Source organism: Heterodontus francisci, chromosome 2, assembly GCF_036365525.1.
Source record: "Heterodontus francisci isolate sHetFra1 chromosome 2, sHetFra1.hap1, whole genome shotgun sequence".
Lineage (NCBI taxonomy): Eukaryota > Metazoa > Chordata > Chondrichthyes > Heterodontiformes > Heterodontidae > Heterodontus > Heterodontus francisci.
In genome coordinates, this window is record NC_090372.1 from 92,053,203 (window position 1) to 92,079,904 (window position 26,702).

The window sequence follows — 26,702 nt, forward strand, 5'->3', positions numbered from 1 at the left end:
AGGGAGTTCCAGGATTTTGACCCAGCGACAGTGAAGGAACGGCGATATAGTTCCAAGTCAGGATGGTGTGTGGCTTGGAGAGAAACTTGCAGGTGGTGGTGTTTCCATGTATCGGCCGCCCTTGTCTTTCTAGGTGGTAGAGGTCGTGGGTTTGGAAGGTGCTGTTGAAAGAGCCTTGGTGAGTTGCTGCAGTGTATCTTGTACATGGTACACACTGCTGCCGCTGTGTGTTGGTGGTGGAGGGAATGGATGTTGAAGGTGGTGGATGGGGTGTCAATCAAGAGGGCTGCTTTGCCCTGGATAGCGTCATGCAGGCCCCTAGCTGCCAAGCATGAGGCATATTAATTTCGCCACATGGACATTAAATTTCAAACAGCTGTTAAAGTGAAGAAAGGACTTGCTTTAAAAAAAAATTGTCAGATCTAGGCTGGAAAGACATTTGCATATTACCACAGACAGTGTTTGGAAGGACAAAGCAGCTATTCCCTGACACATTCAACCCACAATGGACCCTAGGCTGGAAAGACATTTGCATATTAACCTCCTTCTTTTTCTTTGGCCTCCTTGTCTCAAGAGATAATGGGTAAGCGCCCAAAGGTGGTCAGTGGTGTGTGGAGCAGCGCCTGGAGTGGCTATAAAGGCCAATTCTAGAGTGACAGACTTCCACAGGCGCTGCAGATAAAACTGGTTGTCGTAGCTGTTACACAGTTGGCTCTCTCCTTGCACTTCTGTCTTTTTACCTGCTAACTGCTAAGTCTCTTCGACTCGCCACTCTTTAGCCCCACCTTTATGGCTGTCCACCAGCTCTGGCGATCGCTGGCAACTGACTCCCACGACCTGTGGTCAAAGTCACAGGACTACATGTCACGTTTGCAGACATCTTTAAAGCGGAGACATGGAGGGCCGGTGGGTGTGATACCAGTGATGAACTCGCAGTAAAATGCGTCCTTGGGGATCCTGCCATCTTCCATGTGGCTCACATGGCCAAGCCATCTCAAGTGCCGCTGGCTCAGTAGGGTGTATATGATGGGATGTTGGCCGCCTCGAGGACTTCTGCGTTGGAGATATGACCCTGCCACCTGATGCCAAGGATTCGCCGGAGGCAGCGAAGATGGAATGAGTTGAGACGCCGCTCTTGGCTGACATACATTGTCCAGGCCTCGCTGCTGTAGAGCAAGGTACTGAGGACACAGGCTTGAAACATTTGGACTTTCGTGTTCCGTGTCAGTGCGCCATTTTCCCACACCCTCTTGGCCAGTCTGGACATAGCAGCGGACGTCTTTCCCATGCGCTTGTGATTTCTGCATTAAGAGACAGGTTACTGGTGATAGTTGAGTCTAGGTAGGTGAACCCTTGAACCACTTCCAGAGCGTGGTTGCCGATTTTGATGGATGGAGCACTTCTGACGTCCTGTCCCCTGATGTTCATTTTCTTGAGGCTGATGGTTAGGCCAAATTTGTTGCAGGCAGCAATCGATGAGTCGATGAGTCTCTGCAGACACTCTTCTGTCTGGAATGTTAATGCAGCATCGTCAGCAAAGAGGAGTTCACTGATGAGGATTTTCCGTACTTTGGGCTTCGCTCTAAGACGGGCAAGGTTGAACAACCTGCCATCTGATCTTGTGTGGATGAAAATTCCTCCTTCTGAAGACTTGAATGCATGTGAGAGCAGAAGTGAGAAGAAGATCCCAAGCAGTGTAGGTGCGAGAACACAGCCCTGTTTCACGCCACTCAGGATAGGAAAGGGGTCTGATGAGGCACCGCTATGCTGAATTGTGCCTTTCATATTGCCATGGAATGAGGTGATGATACTTAGTAGCTTTGGTGGACATCCGATCTTTGCTAGTAGTCTGAAGAGACCATGTCTGCTGACGAGGTCAAAGGCTTTGGTGAGATCTATGAAAGCAACGTAGAGGGGCATCTGTTGTTCGCAGCATTTCTCCTGTAGCTGGCGAAGGGAGAACAGCATGTCAATGGTAGATTTCTCTGCTCGAAAGCTGCACTGTGCCTCAGGGTAGATATGCTCAGCCAGCTTCTGGAGTTTGTTTAAAACGACTCGAGCGAAGACTTTCCCCCCTATGCTGAGCAGGGAGATTTCACGGTAGTTGTTGCAGTCACCGCGGTCACCCTTGTTCTTATAGAGGGTGATGATATTGGCATCGCACATGTCCTGTGGTACTGCTCCCTCATCCCAGCACAGGCAAAGCAGTTCATCGAGCACTGACAGTATAGCAGGCTTGGCATTCTTGATTATTTCAGGGGTAATGCCGTCCTTTCCAGGGGCTTTTCTACTGGCCAGAGAATCAATGGCATCACTGAGTTCCGATTTTGTTGGCTGTTCGTCCAGCTCATCCATGACTGGCAGAGACTGGGCTGCATTGAGGGCGGTATCAGTGACAACATTTTACCTGGAGTACAATTCTGGGTAGTGTTACACCCAGCGGTCCATTTGCTTGCGTTGGTCAGTGATCGTTTCCCCTGATTTAGACTTGAGGAGGGCGATCTTCTTGATGACTGGCCCAAAAACTCTCTTTATACCATCATACATTCCTCTGATGTTGCCGGTGTCGGAGGCCAGCTGAATATGACTGCATAAATGTTGCCAGTAGTCATTTGCACAGCGCCTGGCTGTTCTTTATGCAGTGCTTCTGGCTACTTTAAGCTCGACGAATGTTAACTCGCTGGGGGCTTTCTTGTCGTTCAACAGTGCACTGCGCTTAGCAGCTATGACAGGTTCCAGCTCTTCAAAGTGAGATTGAAACCAGTCTGCATTCTGCTTCTCACGTTTGCCAAAGGTGGTCATTGCTGAGTCATAGATGGCGTTGCTGAAGTGGGCCCACTTCATCTCTGCATCCCCGACAGGAGTGTTTTGAAGGGCTTTTTCAAGTGAATTTAGAAACTTATGTAACAGCTGTGGATAAGAAATTCTGTTCGTGTTGATGTGCGGGCGGCCCTTCTGCTTGGAGTGATGTCGCTTCTTTGGTTTGAGTCTAACTTTGCTGCACACCAGGGAGTGGTCGGTGTCCGCACTGTGGAAGCTGCGTGTGATTTGGACACTGTTTAAAGAGGCTCGCCTTGTGACGATGAGGTCCAGCAGGTGCCAACGACATGATCTTGGGTGTCTCCATGAAACCTGGTGACAGGGTTTAGTATGAAAGAACGAGTTGACGATGCAGAGGTTGTGATAGATACACAACTCCAGCAGTTCCTGTCCATTCTCATTCATCCTTCCAATGCCATAGCACCCATGGCAGGAGGGCCATGAGTCATGGTCGGCCCCAACCCTGGCATTAAAGTCCCCCAGCAAGAACAGATGTTCGGTATTAGGAATGCTACTAATGATATTATGGATTCCTTGTAGAACTGGTCTTTAACTTCAGGTGGAGAGCAGAGTGTTGGAGCATAGACGCTGAGTAGGTGTACTGGGCCGGAGGCGATGAGCAGTCGGATAACAGTCTGCGTTCCGAGCCATTTGAAGGTGGCTCCATCATGCTGAGCTAAGAGTTTCTGATGCGAAGCCCACTGCATGCTGTCTCGGTTCTTCAGGATCCCCACCCTGCCAGTAGAAGGTGTAGTCTTGCTCTCTTAGAGATCCACTCGCAGGGAGGCGTGTCTCCTGAAGTGCTGCAATGTCCACATTGAGTCTACTGAGCTCGATGTTAATGATGGAGGTCTTCCGAGAATCGTTGATTTGTGCAAGGTCTTCCGAAAGGCCAGGACACATAGTTGTGGCGTTCCAGCTTGCAAAACGAAGGGCTGGTACCTTGTTTCCTTTTTTTGTCATGCTGTTTGGTGCGGTGTAACAGTCCACTTGTCAGGCAATGACCCTGAGCTCCAAGCACCCATTGAAGCAGGTGGACTGTGGTGGGACAGAACGTTTCTGACCGGGGTGGGCTGCTCAGTTTGAGGTGGGCGGCAGTTGTCCAATGAGATGCGATGACCTCTCCCACCAACAAAGGCAACCCATGGCGCCCAATCTCTACACCAATTGAGCTGGACTTATAACCTGTAACTGCTGCCTTCCGTGTTGTTTTGGTCGCTGTGAGGTGACTATGGAGTGACCTCTCCATGGCAAATGCCTGGGCGGAATGTATGGAGGTTGTGAGTTGCCCAAGCGTCAAAACCCCCCTCTCGGCCTTCCTAATGGGGTCCAAAGGAGTGCAGAGCACGACATTTGGCACCGGCATGGCTGCAGGAACTGCTGGGAACATGCCAAAGGTGACACATGACCGCCTTCGGGGTCCCATTCCAGATTTTCTGTTAGGGTTTACTCCCTTAGCCTTGGTCTCTTCCGAGACACCCACAAGGCAGTGGGGTTGTTAGTTCCTATCCCTGAGCAAGGGCCCTAACAAGTAAACTGTGCAATTTCATGGAGGGAGAGGGAAGGGGGGAGGGGGTGTGAGGAGGGAGGAGGTGCGAGGGGGGAGGGGAGAAGGCAGTGCAAGGGGGTGCCAGAGGGGAGGGGGTTAGCAGACAGTGTTTGGAAGGACAAAGCAGCTATTCCCTGACACATTCAACCCACAATGGACCCTTGGCTGGAAAGACATTTGCATATTAACCAAGTGCTGAAAAATGGGATTGGAACAGATAGGTGTTTGATGGCCGGCACAGACACGTTGAGCCGAAGGGCCTGTTTCTGTGCTGTATAACTCTATGACTCTATTAACAGACAGTGCATGGAAAGGACAAAGGACCATTCCCTGACACATTCACCCCACAATGGACCTTGATCACCAGGTAGTGTGTGTAAGAGGAGCATTCCAGAGACTGCTAAGGTGATACAATCCAAGATATGGTCAGAGCAGTTAGTCACATCACTAACCTGCTCGGCAACCTGGGTTTTCTGAATTATACAAACAGTTTGAACGCAGCAAGTCTGTTTGCTCCTGAAACAAGAAGATCTCTCTTGTCTGCTCCCATCTCTCTCTCACAAGCTTCTGAATCCACTGAAGACAATGAACCCCAACAGAGAAAAGTCTCCTGCAGCAAACAAGTTTTAAGAAGAATTCTGGGCCCCAACAAAAAGCAAGATCTACCTACAATCAAGGACTCTACAGTGAGCTCAAAGAACCTTAACAACAACTCTTCAGATATTGCCTCAAACTACCAATTTATTTTTCTTCTGCTCTTTTCTGTCTCTATTTGCATGTGTGTATTGCGTATGCATGCTAGCGTGGGTGCGTCATGTATCCATAGCTGTTAACTGAATTAGAGTTTCAGTTCAAGTTTAATAAATTTCAACTTTTCTTCTTTAAACCTAAGAAAGCCTGTTTGTGCTGGTTTCTTTGCCTTATACTTGGAAAGCAGTGAACAAGGATTCACCAAGGGGGAGCTTTAAACAAGTTGTGTTTAAAATTAAACCCAGTTACAGTAAGACCAGGTGATGGCTGAAAGGGAACTCTAGACACCTTTCTCACTGGTCGTAACAAGAGTGTCAAGCTTCGAGAGTGCTGTTGGAGCTGCACTCATCCAGGCAAGTGGAGAGTATTCCATCACACTCCTGATGTGTGCCTTGCAGATGAACAGGCATTGGGGAGACAGGAAGCGAGTTACTTGCTGCAGAATTCCCAGCCTCTGACCTGCTCTTGTAGCCACAGCATTTATGTGGCTTGTCCAGTTCAGCCTCTGGTCAATGGTAAGCCCTGGATGTTGATAGTGGAGGATTCAGTGATGGTAATGCCATTGAACGTCAAGGGGAGATGCTTTGATTCTCTCTTGTTGGAGATGGTCATTGCCTGGCACTTGTGTGGTGCGAATGTTACTTGCCACTTGTCAGCCCAAGCCTGGATGTTGTCCAGGTCTGCTGCATATGGACATGGACTGCTTCAGTATCTGAGGAGCTGCAAATGGTGCTGAACATTGTGCAATCATCAGCGAACATCCCCACCTCTGACCTGATAATGGTGGGAAGGTCATTGATGAAGCAGCTGAAGATGGTTGGACCTAGGACACTACCCTGAGGAGCTCCTGCAGTGATGTTCTGGGACTGGGATGATTGACCTCCAACAAACATCTTCCTTTGTGCAATGTATGACTCCAACCAGTGGAGCGTTTTCTCCCCGATTCCCATTGACTCCAGTTTTACTAGGGCTCACAGATGCCAGACTCGGTCAAATGCTGCCTTGATGTCAAGGGCAATCATTTGCACCTCATCTCTTGGGTTCAGCTCTTTTGTCCATGTTTGGACCAAGGCTGTCATGAAGTCAGGAGCTGAGTGGTCCTGGCAGAACCCAAACTGAGCATCAGTGAGCTGGTTATTGCTGAGCAAGTGCCACTTGATAGCACTACTGACGACCCTTTCCATCACTTTGCTGATGATCGAGAGGAGACTGAGAGTGCGGTAATTGGCCAGTTTGGATTTGTCTTGCTTTTTGTGCACAGGACAAACCTGGGCAATTTTCCTCATTGCCAGGTCGATGCCAGTGTTGTAGCTGTACTGGAATAGCTTGGCTAGGGGCACGGCTAGATCTGAAACACAAGTCTTCAGTACTATTGCCGGAATGTTGTCAGGGCCCAGCTGCCAATAATGGGCTAAAGGAAGTATGGGATGCACAAGAGGCCAGAGTTGGAGGAACACACGATTCTTAGAAAATTGGAGAAATCTGAACATGAGGATGAAAATTGAACAATTGAAACAATGGTGGATCAGGAGCGAATGCCGGTCAACGAGCACAGGGGTGATGAGCAATGTTCTCTCCAAGCTGCGTGGCCTGTAAGTTCCCGTATAGGCCCTGCATACGTCGGTTCCTATAAATTACTGCGCTTTTGCAGCCACACAAAAAAATTAAAGGGGGTGTGCACTTATAGAAATTGCCGCACACTCAAAAAAAAATGAGAGAACATGTTGGTGATGGGGGAATGGGACTTTGTGTGAGTTAGGATACAGGCAGCAGAGTTTTTAAATCAGCTCAAGTTTATGGAGGGTGGAAGATGGGAGACTGACTAGACTATTAGAACAGTCAAATCTGGAGGTAACAAGGACATGGATAAGGGTTGCAACAGCAGATGGACTGAGAAAGGGGCAGAGATGGACGATATGTATCTTCCTTTCTTGTTTAAGTTTTTCCCAAGTAGAGGAGAACAGAATAAGTAGCAGCATGAACCTTGGTACTTAGTAGCAGATTGTGCCAAGTACTACTGCTGCCCCTATCATCCCAGATAATGGTATGTTGACAGTTTTTATGAGCCTGCACCGTGCAACTCGCAAGTAAGGAGGAGCAAGTGAAGGTGACAGGGGACAATAAGAAAAATGTGACTAGGTTGTAAGAACAAATTATTGACCTTTTTATTTCTTAGTGTGGCCAGTGTTTGTTGGGTACAGTCATAGAAGGGTACTAAATAGTAGCAGGGGGCAAAAAGATGGTGCTTCAACTTGAGCAGAGGAAATGTGTGGCATATTCTGGGGTTGGGAAAACATGAGGGTTCTTTTGTAGCAGAATCGAAGTATGTCACTGGTCAGATGTCTGTGTTCCTGGAAGTAGTTCTCAATCTCATGGTTTCATATCAATTTCCCTTTGAGTAAATCATCTCTGTCTGCGGTTAATGCCTACTCTCCTCGTCCTCTTTCCGTGTGCCTGAAACCTCATATTAATCTTCTGCATGCTGATTCCTTTTTGAATGGTTAACCTGTGTAGGATGCAAGACACTGTGAAGATTTGGATTTCTGGTTGCTCCACAGAACAGCACCCAGTCAGAACAACAAATCAACTGAATCATAGCTTTGACATCGCCACAATCTGCTCAGCAATAACTCAGCTCATAGCATGGTCCTTATGGTATTTGTGCTCTCCTACTGCAAGTTGATCTGTGGCCATGCTTCCCAAAAGCTATCTGTTCATTTTCCTGAGACCTATGAATGATGCAGGCAGCTTGGACTTCTGCATAATATAAAGATCATGGGTGTTGTCTGGATAAAATGCAAGGGGCAGAATATCAACCAAGTTGTGAAATTCAACAAGAACAACTACTTGCATTTATAGAACACCTTTAATGCAATGAAACGTCTCAAGACACTTCACAGGAGCGTTGTAAAGCAATATGTGATTCTGAGCCACATATTAGGGCAACTGACCAAAAGCTTGGTCAAAGAGATAAGTTTTAAGGAGTGTCTTAAGAACTGATGAGAGGTTGAGAGAAGGAGAGATTTATGGAGGGAATTCCAGAGTTTAAGGCATTGGCAGCTGAAGACATGGTCACCAATGGTGGAGGAATTAAAATCTAGGATGCACAAAGTGCCAGAATTGGAGAAGCACACAGGAGGGCTGTACAGCTGGAGAGAGTACAAAGATAAGGGGCTGGATTTTGTTCCCAGCCCGACATCTGGAGAGTCGGAGCAGCAGCAGCCATCACGGAACCCAACACCAGGATTGCTGGGCCCGATCTTCCCGGGGGCCAATTAAGGGCCTCTCCCCGCCGTCGCTGGGCTCGTACCAGTAGCGGGGCGGGACTCAGCTGCGTGGGGACACTGCCTTGGAAAACGCAGTGCCCTCCCTGCGGGCTTGGGGGGGAGGAGCGGGGAGAGGGTCCCTCCTTCATGGGCAATTTGTGGCTCACGGAAGACTCCCCCAGGAGCCACTGTACCCCCCGGACTGAACGCCCATCCCACCTCGCCGGGGCCTTCCGAACCGGCCCCGGCCACCCCGCCTCACCTACCTCAGGTCTGGGTTTCCAACACTGGGCCTGGCTCCGAGGTCTGCAGTATTGGCAGTGGCCACCGTTCCCTGTGGTGCTGCCGATACTGTTGAGCTGCCGGCCCTCTGATTGGCTGGTAGCTCTTGGGGGCGGGATCCCTGTCAAGTGTTTAAAGGGACAGGGATCCTGCCTCCTTAAACCTTAACCCACAAAAGACCAGAGGATTGCTCCAGGGGTCACAAAAAAATGCAGAGGCAGAGTTCCCCCTGTCTTTTTGGCATGGCGCTGGGAGCCCTGCCTCCTGTATAAAATCCAGCCCAAGGAGGGGAGAGACTATGGAGGGAATTGAAAACAAAGATGAAAATTTGAACTGGAATTCAATATAGGTCAGTGAGCACAAGAGTGATGGGTGAACAGGACTTGATGCGAGTTAGGACATGGGCAGCAGAATTTTGGATTTGCTCACATTTACGGAGGGTAGAATGCAGGAGGTTGGCCAGGAGTACATTGGAATAGTTAAGTCTGGAGATAACAAAGGCCTAGATGAGGATTTCAACAGCAGATGAGCTGAGGCAGGCGTGGAGTCCCTTACATTGGTGGAAGTGGTCTTAGTGATGGCGCGGATATGTGGTCAGAAGCTCAACTCAGGGTTAAATATGTCACCAATGTTGCGAACAGTCTGGTTCAGCCTCAGACAGTTGCCGGGGCAGGATGGAATCGGTGGCCAGAGAACGGAGTGTGTAGCTGGGACCGAAGACAATGGTTCGGTCTTCCAAATATAAAATTTTGAGGAAATTTCTGCTTATCCAGTACTGGATATCAGACAAGCAGTCTGACAATTTAGAGGCAGTGGAGGGGTCGAGAGAGGTGGTAGTGGAGCTGGATGTCGTCAGTGTACACGTGGAAACTGGTGCTGTTCAATTTAGGATCCCATTTAGATTTGGTTTGCCCATAAAGCTGGTTCCTTTCTCCACCCAAAATTATGTCTCACAAAATGAAGGCACTGTCAATAAGGAATGCAACAGTGGAGTGGGGGGGAAGGCACCATTTTCCAGCCTGAGCCCTTCAGATTGAAGAGTAGTCTTATCAGATGCATATCAGATCACTGTTGACAGTTTTGAAAGAAAAATACTATAGTTTTTTTAATCCTGCCATTGAAACATATCAAATAAAAGTATGGGTCAATAAATTGTGGGCTAATTCAGAACATGTTATAGTGCAAGAGACCAACTGCATAATTTACTGAAGTATATCCACATGGCCCCAAACATCTAATTCTCAAAATGAACTAGTCCAGACATCAGTCCAACTCACCATGGAATTGCATGTTTGAAGTGTTTCCTGAGCACTGTTGTATTCATTCCAAGTACTTTCTAGAACCTTCATTGAGAGTAGTGTGCAAAGACATCCCTCAGTGATCACTTTCACTGCTTCAGAAAGGTCATCGCCAAAACGATTCTCATTGAACTCACTCCTATATGTTCAAACAAAATAAAAAGTGTTAAAGAAGAATGTTCAAAATTAACTTGGGTTTTCTATGCGTGAGGTTTTCTGTGAAACAAAGTACATTTTATTTAAAATAAAAACAGAAAGTGCTGGAAATACCTAGCAGGTCTGGCAACATTGGTGGAGAGAGAAACAGTTAACGTTTTTGACTGTCATCAACCCGAAACGTTAACTCTGTTTCTTTCTCCACATATGCTGCCAGACCTACTGGGTACTTCCGGCATTTTCTGTTTTTATTTCAGATTTCCAGCATCCACAGTATTTTGCTTTTATTACATTTTATTTAACTTTTCCAACTGATGAAAGTTCAATAAAAAGGTTAATGCATAAATAAAATACAACAAAAAAAAACAAAGTGCTTGAAATACTCATCAGGTCTGGCAGCATCTGTGGAGAGAAAAACAGAGTTAATGGCTGGAATTTTACGTTGGGCCAGAGGCCCCGTCCACCGGCCAAAAAGTCAGAGGCGAGCCTGTCTCTGCCAGGCCTGGAAGCCACAACATGATTTTACGTGGCCCAGGCCCCTCAGAGGCAGGAAGTCCCACCTCCAAGAGCTGCCCACCAATCAGCGGGCTGGCAGCTCTCAGTCCCAGCAGCGCCCCGTGAGCAGTGGCCACTGCTGGGATTGCACCACAGGAGCAAGAGGGACGCTGGCTCCGGATTGAAGTTAAGGCTGTGGGGCCTCGCCTGGGACAATCGGCCAGGCCCTAGCGAGGCACGGGGGTGGTCAGTTGGGGGGTTCGGGGGAGAAAGAGAAGTGTTGTGTAGTGGCGGTAGTCGGGCCATGGGGGAGGCCCTCCGTGGCGAACAGGGTGCCCGATCAGGAGGGCCCCCCCAGCCCATAAGGAGGCCGCCAAATCTGCAAGGACTCTAATTTTTTTCTATTTTAAATGTTGTTTATATCTTAGTAGTGTTTAAGAATTTAGTTTTTATAATTGAAGAGTTAATTTGTTGATTTAAAGACACCTGGTTTGGTTAGCCTCATTCAGGAGTTAATAGATGGTACAATTTGGCTGGGTCTTTCTTTAATTTGGAATGTTTAAAATGATATGTTAGGTGATCTGTGGAGGGACAGGCTTGAATTAACAGTGCGTTTCTCCCATCAGAATCGTATATTTTAATTGGGGGCTTTGACTGGAGCAGTCGGTCGTAACAGTTGCTGAAAAGTAAACAACTTGTATTTATATAGAATATAAAAACAAGAAATGCTGGAACCACTCAGCAGGTCTGGCAGCATCTGTGGAAAGAGAAGCAGAGTTAACGTTTCGGGTCGGTGACCCTTCTTCGGAATATATATTCGCAATATATAGAGCCTTTAGCCTAGTAAAACATCCCAAGGTGCTTCACAGGACAGTTTCAAACAAAGTTTGACACCAGGCTACATAAGGAGATATTAGGACAGGTGACCAATGGCTTTGCCAAACAGACGAGTTTTAAAGCGTATTTTAAAAAGGAGAAAGTGGAGAGGTTTAGGGAGGGAATTCCAGAGCTTAGGGCCTAGGCAGCACAAGGCACAGCTGTCAATGGTGGCATGATCAAAATTAGGGATGTGCAAGAGGGCATAATTAGAGAAGAACAGAGATATCGGAGGGTTATAGGGTTGGAGAAAATTACTGAGATAGTAAAGGGTGAAGTCATGGAGGGATTTGAAAGCAAGGGTGATAATTTTTTAAAAAAAATTAAAATGGGAAGGGCGTGATCTCAATTTTCACAAATGTTGAAAAGAATTGATAATGTAATCCAGGCATATTATTTAACTTGGATTGAGTATGCAAAATTAGAGGGCATAAGGGAACCCAGTGAACCAATGGAAAACAAGGCACATAAAAGAAAACCAAGGCCAAGTCCTAGCTGCTGCTCTCAGAAAGCAGAATTAAGAGCTGGTTTCAGAGGTCTAGTCAATTCAAATTTTGCAGATGGGACCAAGTGTGCAGAAATCTATAGTGGTGCTGATGTTTGGTTCCAAGCAGTTAGGACCATAGAATCATAAAATGGTTACAGTACAGAAGGAGGCCATATGGCCCATCGAGTCCATGCAACAGCAATTCAGCTAGTCTCACTCCCCCCCCCCAACCCCCAATCACCATAACCCTGCAAATTCTCTCTCTTCAGGTACTTATTCAATTCCCTTGTGAAAGCCATCATTGAATCTGCCTCCAGCACCCTCTTAGGCAGTGCATTCCAGATCCTAACCACTTGCTACGTTACAAAAGTTCTCATGTCACTTTTGTTTCTTTTGTCAATCACTTTAAATCTGTGTCCTCTGGTTCTCAACCCCTTCACAAAAGTGAACAGTTTCTCTCTATCTACTTTGGCTAGTTTGCTCATGATTTTGAACACCTCTATCAAATCTCCTCTCAACCTTCTCTTCTCGAAGGAGAACCACCCCAGATTCTCCAATATATCCTAGTAACAGAAGTCCCTCATCCCTGGAACCATTCTCATGAATCTTTTCTACACCCTCGCGAAAGCCTTTACAGCCTTTCTAAAGTGCAGTGCTCAGAAATGGACAGAATACTCCAATTGAGGCTGTACCACGGTTTCATAAACTTCTACCAATACTTTCTTGCTTTTGCACTCTACACCTCAAAGCTCTTGGGAAGTATCAGACTTTTTTTTTGTGGTGCTTAATGTTTCCAGGAAGAGAAATACCCGTCAGTGCCATGGCACTGGAAATATCTGTCAGCACAAGCAAGATTCTAAAAGGCACATTAAGGCGTTGGACTGATGCAGATGAAAAGGGCAGCACCATACAGTGCCAAAAGCATATTCACTGTTAGATACTTAGCCTATTCCTAATGCCCAGAGCTCCTAGAATTCAGCACACATCCAACCAAATTTTGCCAAAGGGATTATCTGTGACAAGTCTGTCAGAATTCATAAAATTATTTTTAAAATACTGTTGTCATGCTAACGAGAAGTCCAGCGATGAAAATATAGAAACAAATTGAAGAGTTACAAAAAATTCGGACAAAATATATCAATTAAATATTGAAGTTTTAAAAACTTAGCTGTCCCTGTAGAAGTCTCTTTCAAGCCAAAGGCAAAGAAATAGAGTCATTTGTGGCACAGAAGGAGGCCATTCGGCCCATAGAGTGCATGCCAGCTCTCTGTACAGCAATCTAGTCAGTCCCATTCCCCCGCTCTATCCCCATACCCTGCCTAACCCTAACATAACCCCCTTAGGCACTCCCTTGGAAATCCAAAATATGGCTAGACATTTTAATTTTGCCCCTGAATCAGAGCAGCAAGCATGGAACCTGAGTCTGAAAAAATAACCCTAGCTAGGATTTAGAAGGAAAGAGAAGAGACACAGTCACAGAAGGAAAAAGAGGAAAAGGAGGCAGCGGCGAGAAAGTTGAGTTAGACAGGCAACCAGCACAAGGTGAGAATGCCACCAGCAATTCAAATATTAACCCCAATTCAGAACAGAACTTTGACATTATAAGATACTCATGACTAATACCAAAATTAATGAGGAGGAGGTCGAGTCTTATTTTACCTCCTTTGAAAAAATAGTGAAGAGACTAAAATAGCCAAAAGAACACTGGACTATCCTCCTGTGAATTAGTGAGTAGAGCTCATGAAGCTTTTTCTCTGTTATCAGAAGAGAGTTCTTCTGATTACAAACTGAAACAGCAATTCTAAATGCATATGAGTTGGCACCCAAAGTGACAGAAATTTAGAAATTTAGAAAAAGACCTGCCCAGACTTTTACTGAATTTGAAAGAATTAAATATTTGGCGAGGTAATTCTATTAGAATTTAAAAATAGCATCCAATTAACATGAGAACCCATATTGAGCGGCAAACAATTACAAGGGTGAGAGAAGCCGCCGCCATGGCAGACGACTATGAGCTTACTCACAAACCCCCTTTTGCAGGGAAAATCCTTCTATAATAATAATTCTCAGAGGTTTGGAAAGGACAAAAAAATGGGTAAGTGATAAGAGATGTAGTGTTCATGACAAGGGAATAAAAAATGAGAATGCAAGAAACCCTCTACCAATAAGGAAAGAAAATGCAGAGGGCAGGAATGTATACCACAGACCTGTGTGTTGCCAATGCAGTAAAGTAGGGAATGTGGAAGTTAACTGCTGGAAGTTAAAGGGAAAGCCAATTAATTTTGCAGGAGAGAACAAGGTTAGCAAAGAAAAAAGTGCCCAAGCAGGTAGTAAGGCAGAGGCGCCTGTGGCCCTAACCATGGTAAGGCACCCCACAAAGAATAGGTGTAGCAAAAGTAGAGGATTTTCCTGAAGGCTATAAGGATTTTGTTTTAATAGGAAAGGTATCCCCCATAACCCTCTAGAGAGACATGCAAACCCATTGCCCTACTTCGAGACACGGGGCCACTTATTCCTTGTAAAGGAATGACCTTTCCACCAGACAGCTGGCTAAAAGCAAAGGTTCTGATAAAAAGGGATTGAGGGAGGATACATGTCTGTACCCCTGTATCTCATCCACTTGCAGTGTGTCCTCGTTTCTAAACCGGTTACTGCAGGGAATGTTTCTAGTCTAGCTGTGCCTGGAATAGTCTTGCTACTCGGCAATGATTTGGCTGGAGGTAAGGTGGTAGCGGCCCCAGTGTTCTTACACTAGTCAAATGAGGCCAGGGAGACAGAACAAGTACAGGAGGAAGTGTCAGAAATCTTTCCTGCCTGTGTCGTAACCAGAGCCCTGGCCAAGAAAGCTCCCCCAGAGAGAGCTGAGACAGCAAATCAATGAGATGACCCAGAGGTCTGGCTGGCAGAAACATTTTTTGGAAATTTAGGGGAAGAAAAGGAGGTATACAGTAGGTCCTCCTTAATTGAAGCCCAGCAGGCATACCCTGATTGAAAAAAGATAGCACAGACAGCAAATTCTGAGGCACAGAAGCTGTTTGAGTGTTACTATTTTAAAAATGAAATTCTAATGAGGAGGTGGAGACCTCCCACAGCTACCTGTGGAAGAGTGGACAGTAGTTTACCAAATTGTAGTTCCCCCTAAATATCACAGGGAGAGTCTGTGAATTGCCCATGAAATCCCTATGGCTGGGCATGTGGGCATCAGAAAGATCCAGGCCTGGATTAGTCAACATTTTTACTGGCTTTTACACCTTGAACTCTTAACACCTCTTACGCTTTACTTTCTATTTATCTTTTCTTCTATGTGCATGTGCGTGTGAATGTGTGTGTGGGTGGTGTTGTGAACATTTCGGGTGATGATATTCTATATATAATCTTCTGCTTTAAACCTATGAGAAAATATGTCACTGTCTGCTTATCTGGCAAACAAAACACAAGCGCTGAAACACTGGTAATGCATAAACACTGTGTGGTCAGCGGGAGGTGAAAAGTGGAAACCAGCCACATCATCGCCCACCTGTTATCATGATCCTGTCTTTTGTTTCTCTCCAGAAAATATGTGCTGTGTCTTTAAGACAGCAAAGGATCAGTACTGCTTTAAGAACAAACAGGCCACAGGAGTTAGAGAAGGTGCATTCTCATTGCCTTGGATACAGCCATTCGCAGACTGCGATTCAAAGGGTACATTCTCGTTGCCTTTGATACAGCCACTTGGACTGAGTATCGAGAGATACATTTGTTACAATTTAATTTTGAACTGGCTTATAGTGCAAACAGCCTGTTCTAACAAGTGACACAGACAGGCAGCTGTGTGTTAGCACCTGAAAGAAGAGCTTTCAGACCATTTAAACTGAAGGAAGAGTATTTATTCTGTTTATTCATTACTCTCTCTCAAAATTCAAAAAAGGTCAAGCCAAGACAGAGATCTCTGATAATTTAAAGTGAAGGAAGGGAAGTTAGACTGTGACAATCTTTTATCCCTCAAAATTCTAAAGCCAGATTGATTCTATTGAAAGTGGTTGCGAGTTGTTGATCTACTGTGGTCAGCTCTGGAGAAGGAAAGCATCACTTACTGCTGGAATTAGACTACGGACTGTTCTACTGTTGAAGAACCTTTTTTCTCCACATCGGATGGCTGTGAGAACTTCAAGCAACCTTGGACATCTTTTTCCACCTCCGGCAGGAGCGTAAATCTGCAAGGACTCCAATTTTTCTATTTTAAATGTGGTTTATATCTTAGTAGTATTTAAGTATTTAGTTTTTCTATTTAAACAGTTAATTTGTTGATTTAAAGACACCTGACTCGGTTAGCCTCATTTGGGGGTTAATAGATGGTACAATTTGGTGGGGTCTTTAATTTGCAAAGTTTAAAATGATATGTTAGGCAATCTGTGGAGGGATGGGATTGAATTAACAGTGCCTTTCTCCCACCACAATCAGAATCGTATATTTTGATTGGGGGTTTTGACTGGAACACATTAATTGGGGGCTCGTCTGAGATTTGACTCACATATTAATTGGCGGCTTGCTCGAGTTTTGAATCACATATTAATTGGGTTTCTGGATTTGAATCATATCTTAATTGGGGGCTCGCTCGCAGTTGAATCATATTTAATTCGGTGGCTCGCGTCTGGGATCAGAATCAGACTAATTCGGAGGGCTCGCATTTGGAATCATAGTAATTACTCGTCTCTGGGATAACATATATAAATTGGGGTCCTGCGTTTGGTATCACATTAATTGCTCTCGAGTCTGGGATCATATCAGTTGGAAACTTGATTGTAATTGATAGATTTAGATCCCAACAAAGAAATTAAAAGAACCAGGTTTCTTGTACAATCAGGTACAGTCCATACCATTGTAATGGCATTAGGGGCTGTAGCAGAGTTTTTGGGAAAGCAGAATGCTTCGCTGAGTAACTTGATAACTTTGACTAAGAGCAAATTAAAAGTATTGGCAGCGAAATTGGGGTTGGAATTGAAATCAGCTCCCAAAAAAGCAGAGATAATTGACATAATAGCCGAACACCTGGAATTAGGAGATGATGATGATGATAATGAAGCTGAAGGGGAATACAAGGAACAAGAAAAGGAATACAAAAAACATGAAGGTAGTAGGTCCGAGAGTGATGCAGTGGTATTGGTTAGGATTCAGTTAGAAACGAAAAATCTTGAGGCAGAAAAAGAATTTAAAAACTTTAACTTCAGAGAGAGTGAAAGAGAAGAGAGTGAATTTAAGTTAAAAGAGATGGAACTAAGAAAAAGGGGTAGTATTAAATTCAGGGAAAATTCGAGTCAGGAAGAACCAGAATTTAGATCAGGACCCAATGAGAAGTTGTTTAAATTTATACAGGCTCTTCCTAAGTTCGAGGAAAGGGACATGGAGGCAATTTTCATATCTTTTGAAAAAATAGCCAAACACATGAAATGGTCAAAAGAAAGCTGGACATTGCTCATGCAAAGCAGGCTGGTAGGCAGAGCTCATGAAGCTTAAACCATGCTTTCTGAAGAGGCTTCTGCAGATATGAGATTGCAAAAAAGGCTATTCTCGCTGCATGTGAGTTAGTCCCTGAAGCCTATTGTCAGAAGTTTAGGAATTTATGGAGATTGGCTGGGCAGACATATTTAGAATTTGAGCGAGTGAAGCAAATGAATTTTGACCGTGGGACATGTGCATTAAAGATAGAAACCACATATGAGAACCTTTGAGAATTGATACTCTTGGAAGAGTTTAAAAACTCCATTCCTCCAGTAGTGAGAACTCATATAGATAACCTGAAAGTTTTGAAAGCTAGGCAAGCAGCAGAGATTGTTGATAATTTTGAGCTTGTGAATAAGCAAACCTATTTTGCCCGTCGCCCCCATTAACCTGAGAAGGATAGAAAGCGGGAGAGTGAAAGGAAGACAAGTAGCCGGGGACAAGAAGGAACAGCTGGGAATGCCCCAGGATCACCTCCTTAGGTCAGAAAGGAAGGTGCTGAGGGTAGAAGTGAGGTTCAAAAGCCAAAGTGTTATTATTGCAATAAAACGGGTCATCTTCGTTCAGAGTGCTGGAAATTGCAAGGTAAACCCATGGGACTTGTTGGGTTATGCAAAGTTAGTGCAGAGGAAAAGACTCTGACTGAGAGTATAGCAGATCAGGCTATAGCTTTAATGACAGCTGTGAATGTGAAACCAGATACTAAAACTAAAGGGAGTGTAGAGGTTAAGAATAAAATACCCGAGGGTTATAGTGAATTTCTGCCAAAGGGGAGAGTAACTCTGTATCCTATAAGTTAGGCAAGAAAACCTATTATACACAGGGACACAGGAGCAACCCAAACACTCTTGCTGGGGAAAGATATGAGGTTTCCACCAGAGAGCGCCTCGAATGCTAAAGTTTTAGTTAATGGAATTGGCGTGGTGTGGATACCCGTACCTTTGTATGAAGTATGCCCATAGTGACTTAATATCTGGGATAGTAACTGTAGGTGTTGTCCACAGTTTACCAGTAAAGGGAATTGATCGAATCCTAGGAAATGATTTGGCAGGATCAAAAGTATCAGTTTCTCCTATAATTACAGAGGAATTAAGGAAACAGAGCAATTACAGGAGCAAGTTCCGGAAATATTTCCTGCTTGTGTAGTTAGCCGACCAATGGCTAAATAGGATCCATTGTCGGAGGTAAAAGGGGCACCACAAATAGATAGCCAGGCATCTGAAACCTTATTTGGGGATTTAGATAATCCAAATGAGTTGTTTAACAGATCGTTTATCATTGCAGCACAGAAAGCTGATCCAGAGATATACTGAATGGCACAGACGGTTCTGTCAGAAGCTAAGGCGAAGGGAGTTCCAGAAGGCTATTATATGCAAACGCGGTTTTGAGGAGGAAATAGAGACCGCCTCATAAGCCTGCCGACGAAGACTGAACAGTTGTTGAACAGATAGTGGTACCACCTAAATATCGACAAGGATTATTAAGGTTAGCACACAACATTCCTTTTTCAGGACATAGGGGAATTCGGAAGACCAAATGATACATAAGCAAACATTACTACTGGCCAGGTCTTACAAAGAATGAGAGACAATTTTGTAGGACATGCCATATCTGTCAAATCGTGGGAAAACCACAACCTACTATAAAACCAGGGGATGAGGTATTAGTGTTGTTACCATTGCAGGGAGAACCATTAAAACACGGTTCAGTGGTCCATATAGAGTGATCAAAAGAATGGGTAAGGTAGATTACTTGATTGATACCCCTGATCGCCAGAAGAACCGGAGGGAGGAGGATAAGCCAGTACAGGTATGTCAGGTGATCGGGACTGTTGAGAAGGAAAAGGATAGTGAGGATGAGGCGAAAGCAGTCTTAGGAAATTGTCAGATTGAACCTCCAATTATCCAATTAGTGAATACAGAATAGCTAGGAAAATTAAACAATAGGCTTTCACACTTAGAGACAAAACAGTGTGAAATCCTATCCAGAGCTTTCACAATGTTTCAAAAAGTTTATAGGGATAAGCCAGGATGTACAACCTTCGCCACACATGATGTGGGTATAGGGGGAACCATTCCTTTAAAACAACATCCTTGTCGCTTAGGTCCAGACAGACAGGCCCAAGTGGAAGCAGAGATGCAATGCATGCTGAAAGGCAGCTTCGATGAACCTAGTCAGGACAGCTGGAACTCGCAGATGGTCTTGATGACTAAACCTGGTGGGAAGTTTAAACTTGCATAAACTCTAGAAAAGTCACTGTGGTGAAAAAGCCAGACTCCTATCCAATTCTTATTTAAAGGACTGTAAGGACAGAGTGGGCAACACAATGTGTCTCAAAGAGGCAGATGTGTTGGAGGAAACCTGTCAAATTCCTTTGACACCCCAGGGTAAGTAAAAATCAGCTTCTGTTACACTGGACAGGGTTTTCCAGTGTCAAGTGATGCCACATAGGTTAAGGGGTACTCGAGAAACTTCTCAGAGAATAGTGAACCCAGTAGTGATCAAAGCTCCTAGCTGTGCAGTTCACCTGGCTGAGGGGATGGACAATAGGAACAATTGGAAGAAAAACACAAAACAATTGGAAGACTATGCTTGGAAATTTAAAAATGGGTTAATTGGGACAATCTTTTGAAAATTTAAAGCTGAAATGTTCTGGTGGAACTTGTTGCTGTAGTCTTAACATTTTTAGGAAAGTGTACGTCTGTACATGCGAAAAAGAGTTAGCTTTTTTTTCAATTTGTATTTTTTTTAACCCATTGTAATGAAACGCATTTCAAGAATGGCATTTCATTCCGCCAGGGGCGGAGGTATCATGATCCCGTCTTTTTTTTCCCTCCGGGAAATATGTCTTTATTGGGGGCTTTGACTGGAGCAGTTGGTCATAACAATGTCCATAACAACTGTATGAAAAGTGTTAAATTATTGGCTTTTGTTTTGAAAAATTGGACATTGTAATCTGTTTACAAGCAGTTTACTCTACATAGACTTTTCTATCCCCATGTGTTTCTTAGCTGTTTGAAGTAATTACTGCCACGTAACACTCGGAGTCGCAGCCAACCTTTTACAGCCAGGTGAAAAATCTAGATGCTAAACAGCTGGCAACCAATTGGCACCAATTTTCAAATCCTCACTAATTTTCATTTGGCTTATTCACATAGATGTCAGCGTTGCTTCAGTGGTAGCAGTTTTGCCCGAGTCAGAAAGTTGTAGGTTCGAACCCCACTTGAGAGACTTCAGCTCATAATCTAGGCTGACACTTTTGTACAGTACTGCAATGTTGGAGGTGCTGTCTTTCAGATAAGACATTAAATCTAGGCTCCATCTGCCCTCCCAGGTGAACATAAAAGAGCCCATGACATAATCCAAAGAGAGATTCCTAGTCAGCATTTATTGCTCAACCACATCACTAAAATAGAACATCCAGTCATTTACTTCATTGCTGTTTGTGGGACCTTCCGATTCGCAATTTTCCTGTCTTCTTTCCCTACATTACAACAGTGGCTACACTTCAAAGGTACTTCATTGGCTGGAAATGCTCTTTATAAATGCAACTGGACTCAGAACTTTTGCAAAGCAATCCAATTAAGTAGCTGGGGTTACATAACATTGAATGCTTGATCAACAGTTCAATGTGCAAAATGCAGGGCGATTAACAATGAAAATTTAAGGGAATTAGCATCCTGGAGTCAAGTGAACTATTTGGATTGGGGACATTTTACAACTAGTGACAGATGTAACTCAATGTAAGTCAATGTGATACGATGCATTTGGTTAAAACCAGAAGCAAGCATATTCTGAATGGAAGCAGGCTTGGTGCTGTGAAAGAACAGAAGGATTCAAGAGTACAGGCTCTGAGGACAGTCAAGGAAGGACCATGGACTGATGAGGTCTTTTAAAAAAATCTAATAGACTTTTAGGTTTCATCACTGGAGATACAGAACATGAAAGTCAAGAGGTAATGTATGCCTATGTAAAACCTTAAGATCTCAGGTAGAGTACCATGTAAAGTTTTGGGTTTCACACTATATGAAAAATATTGAGGCTTTACAGTATAGACTCTGTCTGGTACAAGGATATACAAATATACATACAGACTTGAAAACTGAGACTTTTTTGACATTGGAACAGCACAATTATGGGGAAATATGTTAGAAGAATTCAAAATTATGAAAGAATGGGGACAGGGGTAGTTAAAACCAAACTGTTTCCAGTTGTTGAGTCTAGAATGAAGGTCCATAGATACAAAATTAAATGAAAATTTAGAACAGAGAGTCAGAGAAACATCTTTTCACAGGAGTTGTAAGGCTGTGGAATTCACCTCCAGGGTTAGTGATTGAAGCAAGAACTAGGAGTTGGATTTTACCAAACTGTAGGGGATGGGATGGGCTGGGAGGTGGGAAGGCAGGCAAAATAGCACAGGACGGTGTTGTGAGGCATACCTGTCATCTTCCCGCCGCCATGCCATCTTGCAGGAAAGGTAGTAGACGGCCCACTTATGTAGTCAATTAAGGGCCTTTTCCTGCCTCCGCTGGCATTTTACCAGCATTTGAGGGGCCCTCTGCCGCATGGGGAGGACGGCAAGTAAACCCTGGCGGAGTTCGGGAGGGGTCCGGCGGGGGGTTGGGAATGGCCTCCTTTTCGGGCATTCTTCGGCCCACGGAGGGATCCCCAGGCAGCAATGGTCGCCCCCACCGAAATGGCACTGCCTGCCCTCAGTACCCACCCCATCCCACGCACCTCACTGGGGCCTGCCTGACTGGCCCTGATACCCCCAGACCCCACTTACCTACAAGAGCAGCCCCAGTAGTGGCGCTGCTGAAGCTGTTCGCCCTCTGATGGGCCGGCAGCTCTTGGGGGCAAACCTGTGACCTTAATAGGGGGCAGCCGCCGGGTCCAATCCGGGTCCTGCTAACCATCGAAATGGGTTCGCCCGCGCCCACCACACCACCCCCCCCCCCCCCTCCCCCACCACCACCCCTCCCCACTTTTGGCCCCTGCAGCGGGACCTCTGCTACCGACATAAAATCTGACCTATGTCAACATTTAAGATTAGATTGGATAGATGGCTAAAGGAAAAAGGGATAAGGAAACATGGCAGGAAACTTGATTAGAACTATTTGCTCGTGTGGAGGGTAAACACCAGCAAGTGCCACAATACAACTGTGAGAACAATGTGCAATGCCAATCAAATTTCCTGCTCCCACTGCTGTCAAGAAAGCCTCAACAACATGGAAAGGCAACTAGTGCCAGCAGACCGATCTGCATGCCTAGATTCCTTCTCAATAAAATCCAGGTAATACGTCTCCCCATTCATACCATGGCTTTTTACTTGTGGTTTGTGAACAACTTAAATGAGGAAAAGTAACTTATTTCCATAACTCTGGAACTAAAGGAAGTTCCAAAATGGATACTCCATAAATTCTAGTCATATGTTCAGTATATTTCACTTGCAGTGATTTACAATAAAATTTTAATTAAATGTTGTCATGAATGTTTGACATCACCAACTAACTATAGATGACACATCAACTGTCTCATCACATTGGTGAATTAAAAGTTACGTTAAAGCTCCAGATGGCACTGTTAAAAATTATTATAGATCTGCCAAGCAAGCAATGCAAACTCTTACCTAAGTTGTCTGAGTTTTTCAACCTTATTTGCCAAACATTTGAGCTTTGTTTCAACAGCATGTTTTAGTTCATCTGCTAATTTCAATTCCACTTTTTGATGTTGTTTTAATTCTTCTTCCATCTTCTAGAAAACAGAACACAGGTAATGATGACTTTACATTTCTACCACTGTTCTATCAACTGTGATGCACTTGACTTTTTAAAAAATACATTTTAAGTAAACCTCTTTCATTATATATCTTCTTGCATCCCCAAGCCATATACCAACTGCAGTCAACAACTGCATGCAACAGTGATCTCTCTCAGCTTGAAGAAAATACCTGACCCCAGTTTGACATCTCAAACACCAACACAGCTAGGAACGAGAAGTAAAATGTCTACCATTATCAGCATTCAAAAAAAATTCAAGACATAGAAATGAAGTAGGAAGCAAGTTTAGAAAATAGAAATGCTCTAAGTCGCAAATTTTTTGACCTTTCATAAAATATTCTGGGATTCATAGGCAGTGAAGCATGTTAGAAATTGTAGTCTGGAAATTTTTGTGATTCTCTAGATGCCAGTAATAATGGCCGGAATTTTACGCCGCCCCAGCGGGTCGGATGGGAGCGGCATAAAATTGAGCGGCAGGCTTCGGGAGGCCTACCCGCCCCGATTCCACCTCCGGACAAGTTTACGGATATCAGTCGGGGGGGTGGGGGGCGGGGATTGGGAAACGGCCCGCCCGCCCGAGGCCAATCAAGACACTTAAGGGCCCTTGCCCGCCTCCGCGATTATTTTACCCGTGGCATGCATGTGTGCTGGGGACGTGAAAGGCCGCCCAGCAATAGCTGCCAGCCTTTCCGCACCCCAGGGGAGGCATGGCAGTCGGGCACAGGGTGCCCAATTGAGGACTGCCCCCGCCTCCCAACCCACCCCCAGAACCCAAGACACCCCCCTCCCCACAAATGACCACCCTAGCCTCACCAGCGTACGACCGATCCCCCTGGTGAGGCACCCAAACTTACCCACTCTCTCGAGTCCATGGCATTGGCTGGGCTGCAGTCCCAGAAGTGGCCACCGTTTTCAGTGACGCTGCTGAGACGAAGAGCTACCGGCCCGCTGATTGGCCGGCAGCTCACTGAGGCGGGACCTCCTCCCTCAAGTGGGTGGAAGACCCACCTTGGGGCAATTAAAGCCTGGGGATCCGTAAAATACGGGACGGATCCCCAGGCTAGGCGGAAGCGGGTTCGTCACCGACATTAACGTCAGAGTCCAGCTCCCGTCCACCCACTGTAAAATTCCGGCCTTTGTATCAGAGAGGTATGGGTAACTACAGAGCCATTGGCTTGACATTTATAATACCAAAGACGCTCAAAGGTATAGTCAGAAATGCCCTATATGACTACTTAGATAGAGAAGGATTTATCAGGAACGTCCAACAAGGCTTCCAAAAAAGATAATGTTTTTAAAATTTGATTGTATTTTAAGAGGTGTCACCTAATTTATGGGGGTACCTAATATACATTGTCTACCTGGACTTTCTGGAAGCTTTTGATAAGTTACTTCACAAGAGGCTTCTCTACAAGATAGAGTCTTATGGAATTAGTGGCAATCTGCAGCAGTGGACTGAGAACTGACAATGCTCACAGGCAGAAAACTGTTGTCAATGGAATTGGATCAGACCAGTTTCCAGTGGATTAATGCTAGGACCTTTGCTATTTACTATATTCACTAATGATCTAGATGTAGGTGATGGGGTAATGATATGCAGGGTTGTGGACAATACCAAGACATGTCAGTGTGTTAGGACTGTAGAGGATACTCAATTAGCGCAAGGAGACCGTGTGCGGCACAGTGGTTCGCACCGCAGCCTCACCGCTCCAGCAACCCAGGTTCAATTCTGGGTACTGCCTGTGTGGAGTTTGCAAGTTCTTCCTGTGACTGCATGGGTTTTTGCCGGGTGCTCCGGTTTCCTCCTACAGCCAAAGACTTGCAGGTTGATAGGTAAGTTGGCCATTATAAGTTGCCCCTAGTATAGGTAGGGGGTAGGGGAATTGAGGGAAGGTGGGGATGTGGTAGGAATATGGGATTAATGTAGGATTAGTATAAATGGGTGGTTGATGGTCAGCACAGACTTGGTGGGCCGAAGGACCTGTTTCACTGCTGTATCTCTAAATAAAAATAAATGTGTTGGGGCAATGGGCCTATATTTGGCAAATCATGTCCAATTTTAAAGTTTAGTGGCAGATCAAATGTAAAATATACGTAGACCTTACAGGGATAAGTGAAGCCAGTGGCAAAAGAAATTGATCCACATCACTCCCTAAAGGTTCATGACTAATGCCGTAAAACCATGCTTGGAGGGCAATAGCTCCGGCATGCCGTGAATTTACCAGAATCACGCAGAGTGGGCAAATTGTGAAGTCAATCAGCATCAGAGGTTTAGCGTATAACCTCCCATTTTGCACTTCTCAGTTAATGCCCTCTCAAACACTCACAGCTGAACATGGGCTCACCTGCATGAGGCACCTCCCTTCCACCACGACCCACCTGCCCCCCTGCCAACCAGCACTATTTAAAGGGATCAAAATGGGACTTTCAGGGGAGGAGCTTTTGACTTCCTTTTGCTGCTGCAGAGTTAGTGGAAGTAATGTGTTCAGTGTCGTTGGAAGAGCAATCACAACTTGTTAAGAGTCAGAAGGGAGCGGTGCTGTGGTGCTGGACTTTTCCAAAGAGTTCAGAGGAGTCTGAAGGCTTCTGAGCAGAAAGCCTGCATTCACTCATGGGGGCTACAGTTGCAATCCTTTTGGGGTGAAGCATGACATGGAGATGGAGCTCAGGCAGCAGAGAGGAGAAGCTGTGTGCAGAGGGAGGGGGAGGAGCGCTATCAACAAAAGACCGAACCCACCAACCGTTTTCAGAGAATACTTCTCCTACCTCCACTTCAGCCAAGAGCAGTGTCTGCAGTGCCAAGCTTCTCCAAGGAGGCGGGCACTGAAGTGTGCCATCTCCTCCAACTGGATCTACAGCCGCAGAGCAGGGAGAGGATGGTGTTGTCAGTAGCTGTGAAGATCATGGCTGCCCTCAATTTCAAAGTCTCCGGATACTTCCAGGCTGGAGCCGGCGACATTACCTATTTTTCTCATTTTGCCATAAATCACAGCATCCAGGAGGTCACCAAGGCCTTGTAAGCAAGGACAGGGGACTTCACTGCCTTCTCTCTAAGCAGAGAGAAGCAGGCACGTGGCTTTGCCAGGGTAGTGGGATTCCCTATGGTGCAGGCTGCCACTGACTGCATGCATGTGGCACCCGCAGCCACATCATAACGGGGAGATGTTCCAGAACAGCAAAGAGTACCTCCCCTATAATGTGCGGTTGGTATGCAACCATACATCATGTTGTTTGATATCCGCTATCTTGGCAGCAGCCATAATGCTTTTATCCTGCATCAGTCAGCCATTATTGCCATATTCAAGCTACGACAATGAACCAGAGGGTGGCTGCTTAGTGACGAGGGCTACCCTCTCTACATATGGCTCATGACGCACCTCTGCCACCCGAAAACACATGCACAGCGGGCTTACGACTGCCATGCTGCATCCAGGAGTATCATGGAGGAAACCATTGGTGTTCTAA

General features: G+C 45.3%; 1 protein-coding gene across 1 annotated transcript in view; it reads right to left on the reverse strand.

Moving 5' to 3' along the window:
- Positions 1 to 26,702, reverse strand: part of LOC137380649 (serine/threonine-protein kinase 31-like) — a 134,968-nt gene that overhangs the window by 71,350 nt on the left and 36,916 nt on the right. The window contains exons 11-12 of the mRNA XM_068052817.1: positions 23,087 to 23,211; positions 9,945 to 10,104 (exon numbers count right to left, since the gene is read on the reverse strand). Of these exons, the coding sequence (XP_067908918.1) occupies positions 9,945 to 10,104; positions 23,087 to 23,211 (285 nt within the window). The remainder of the gene's footprint in view (positions 1 to 9,944; positions 10,105 to 23,086; positions 23,212 to 26,702) is intronic.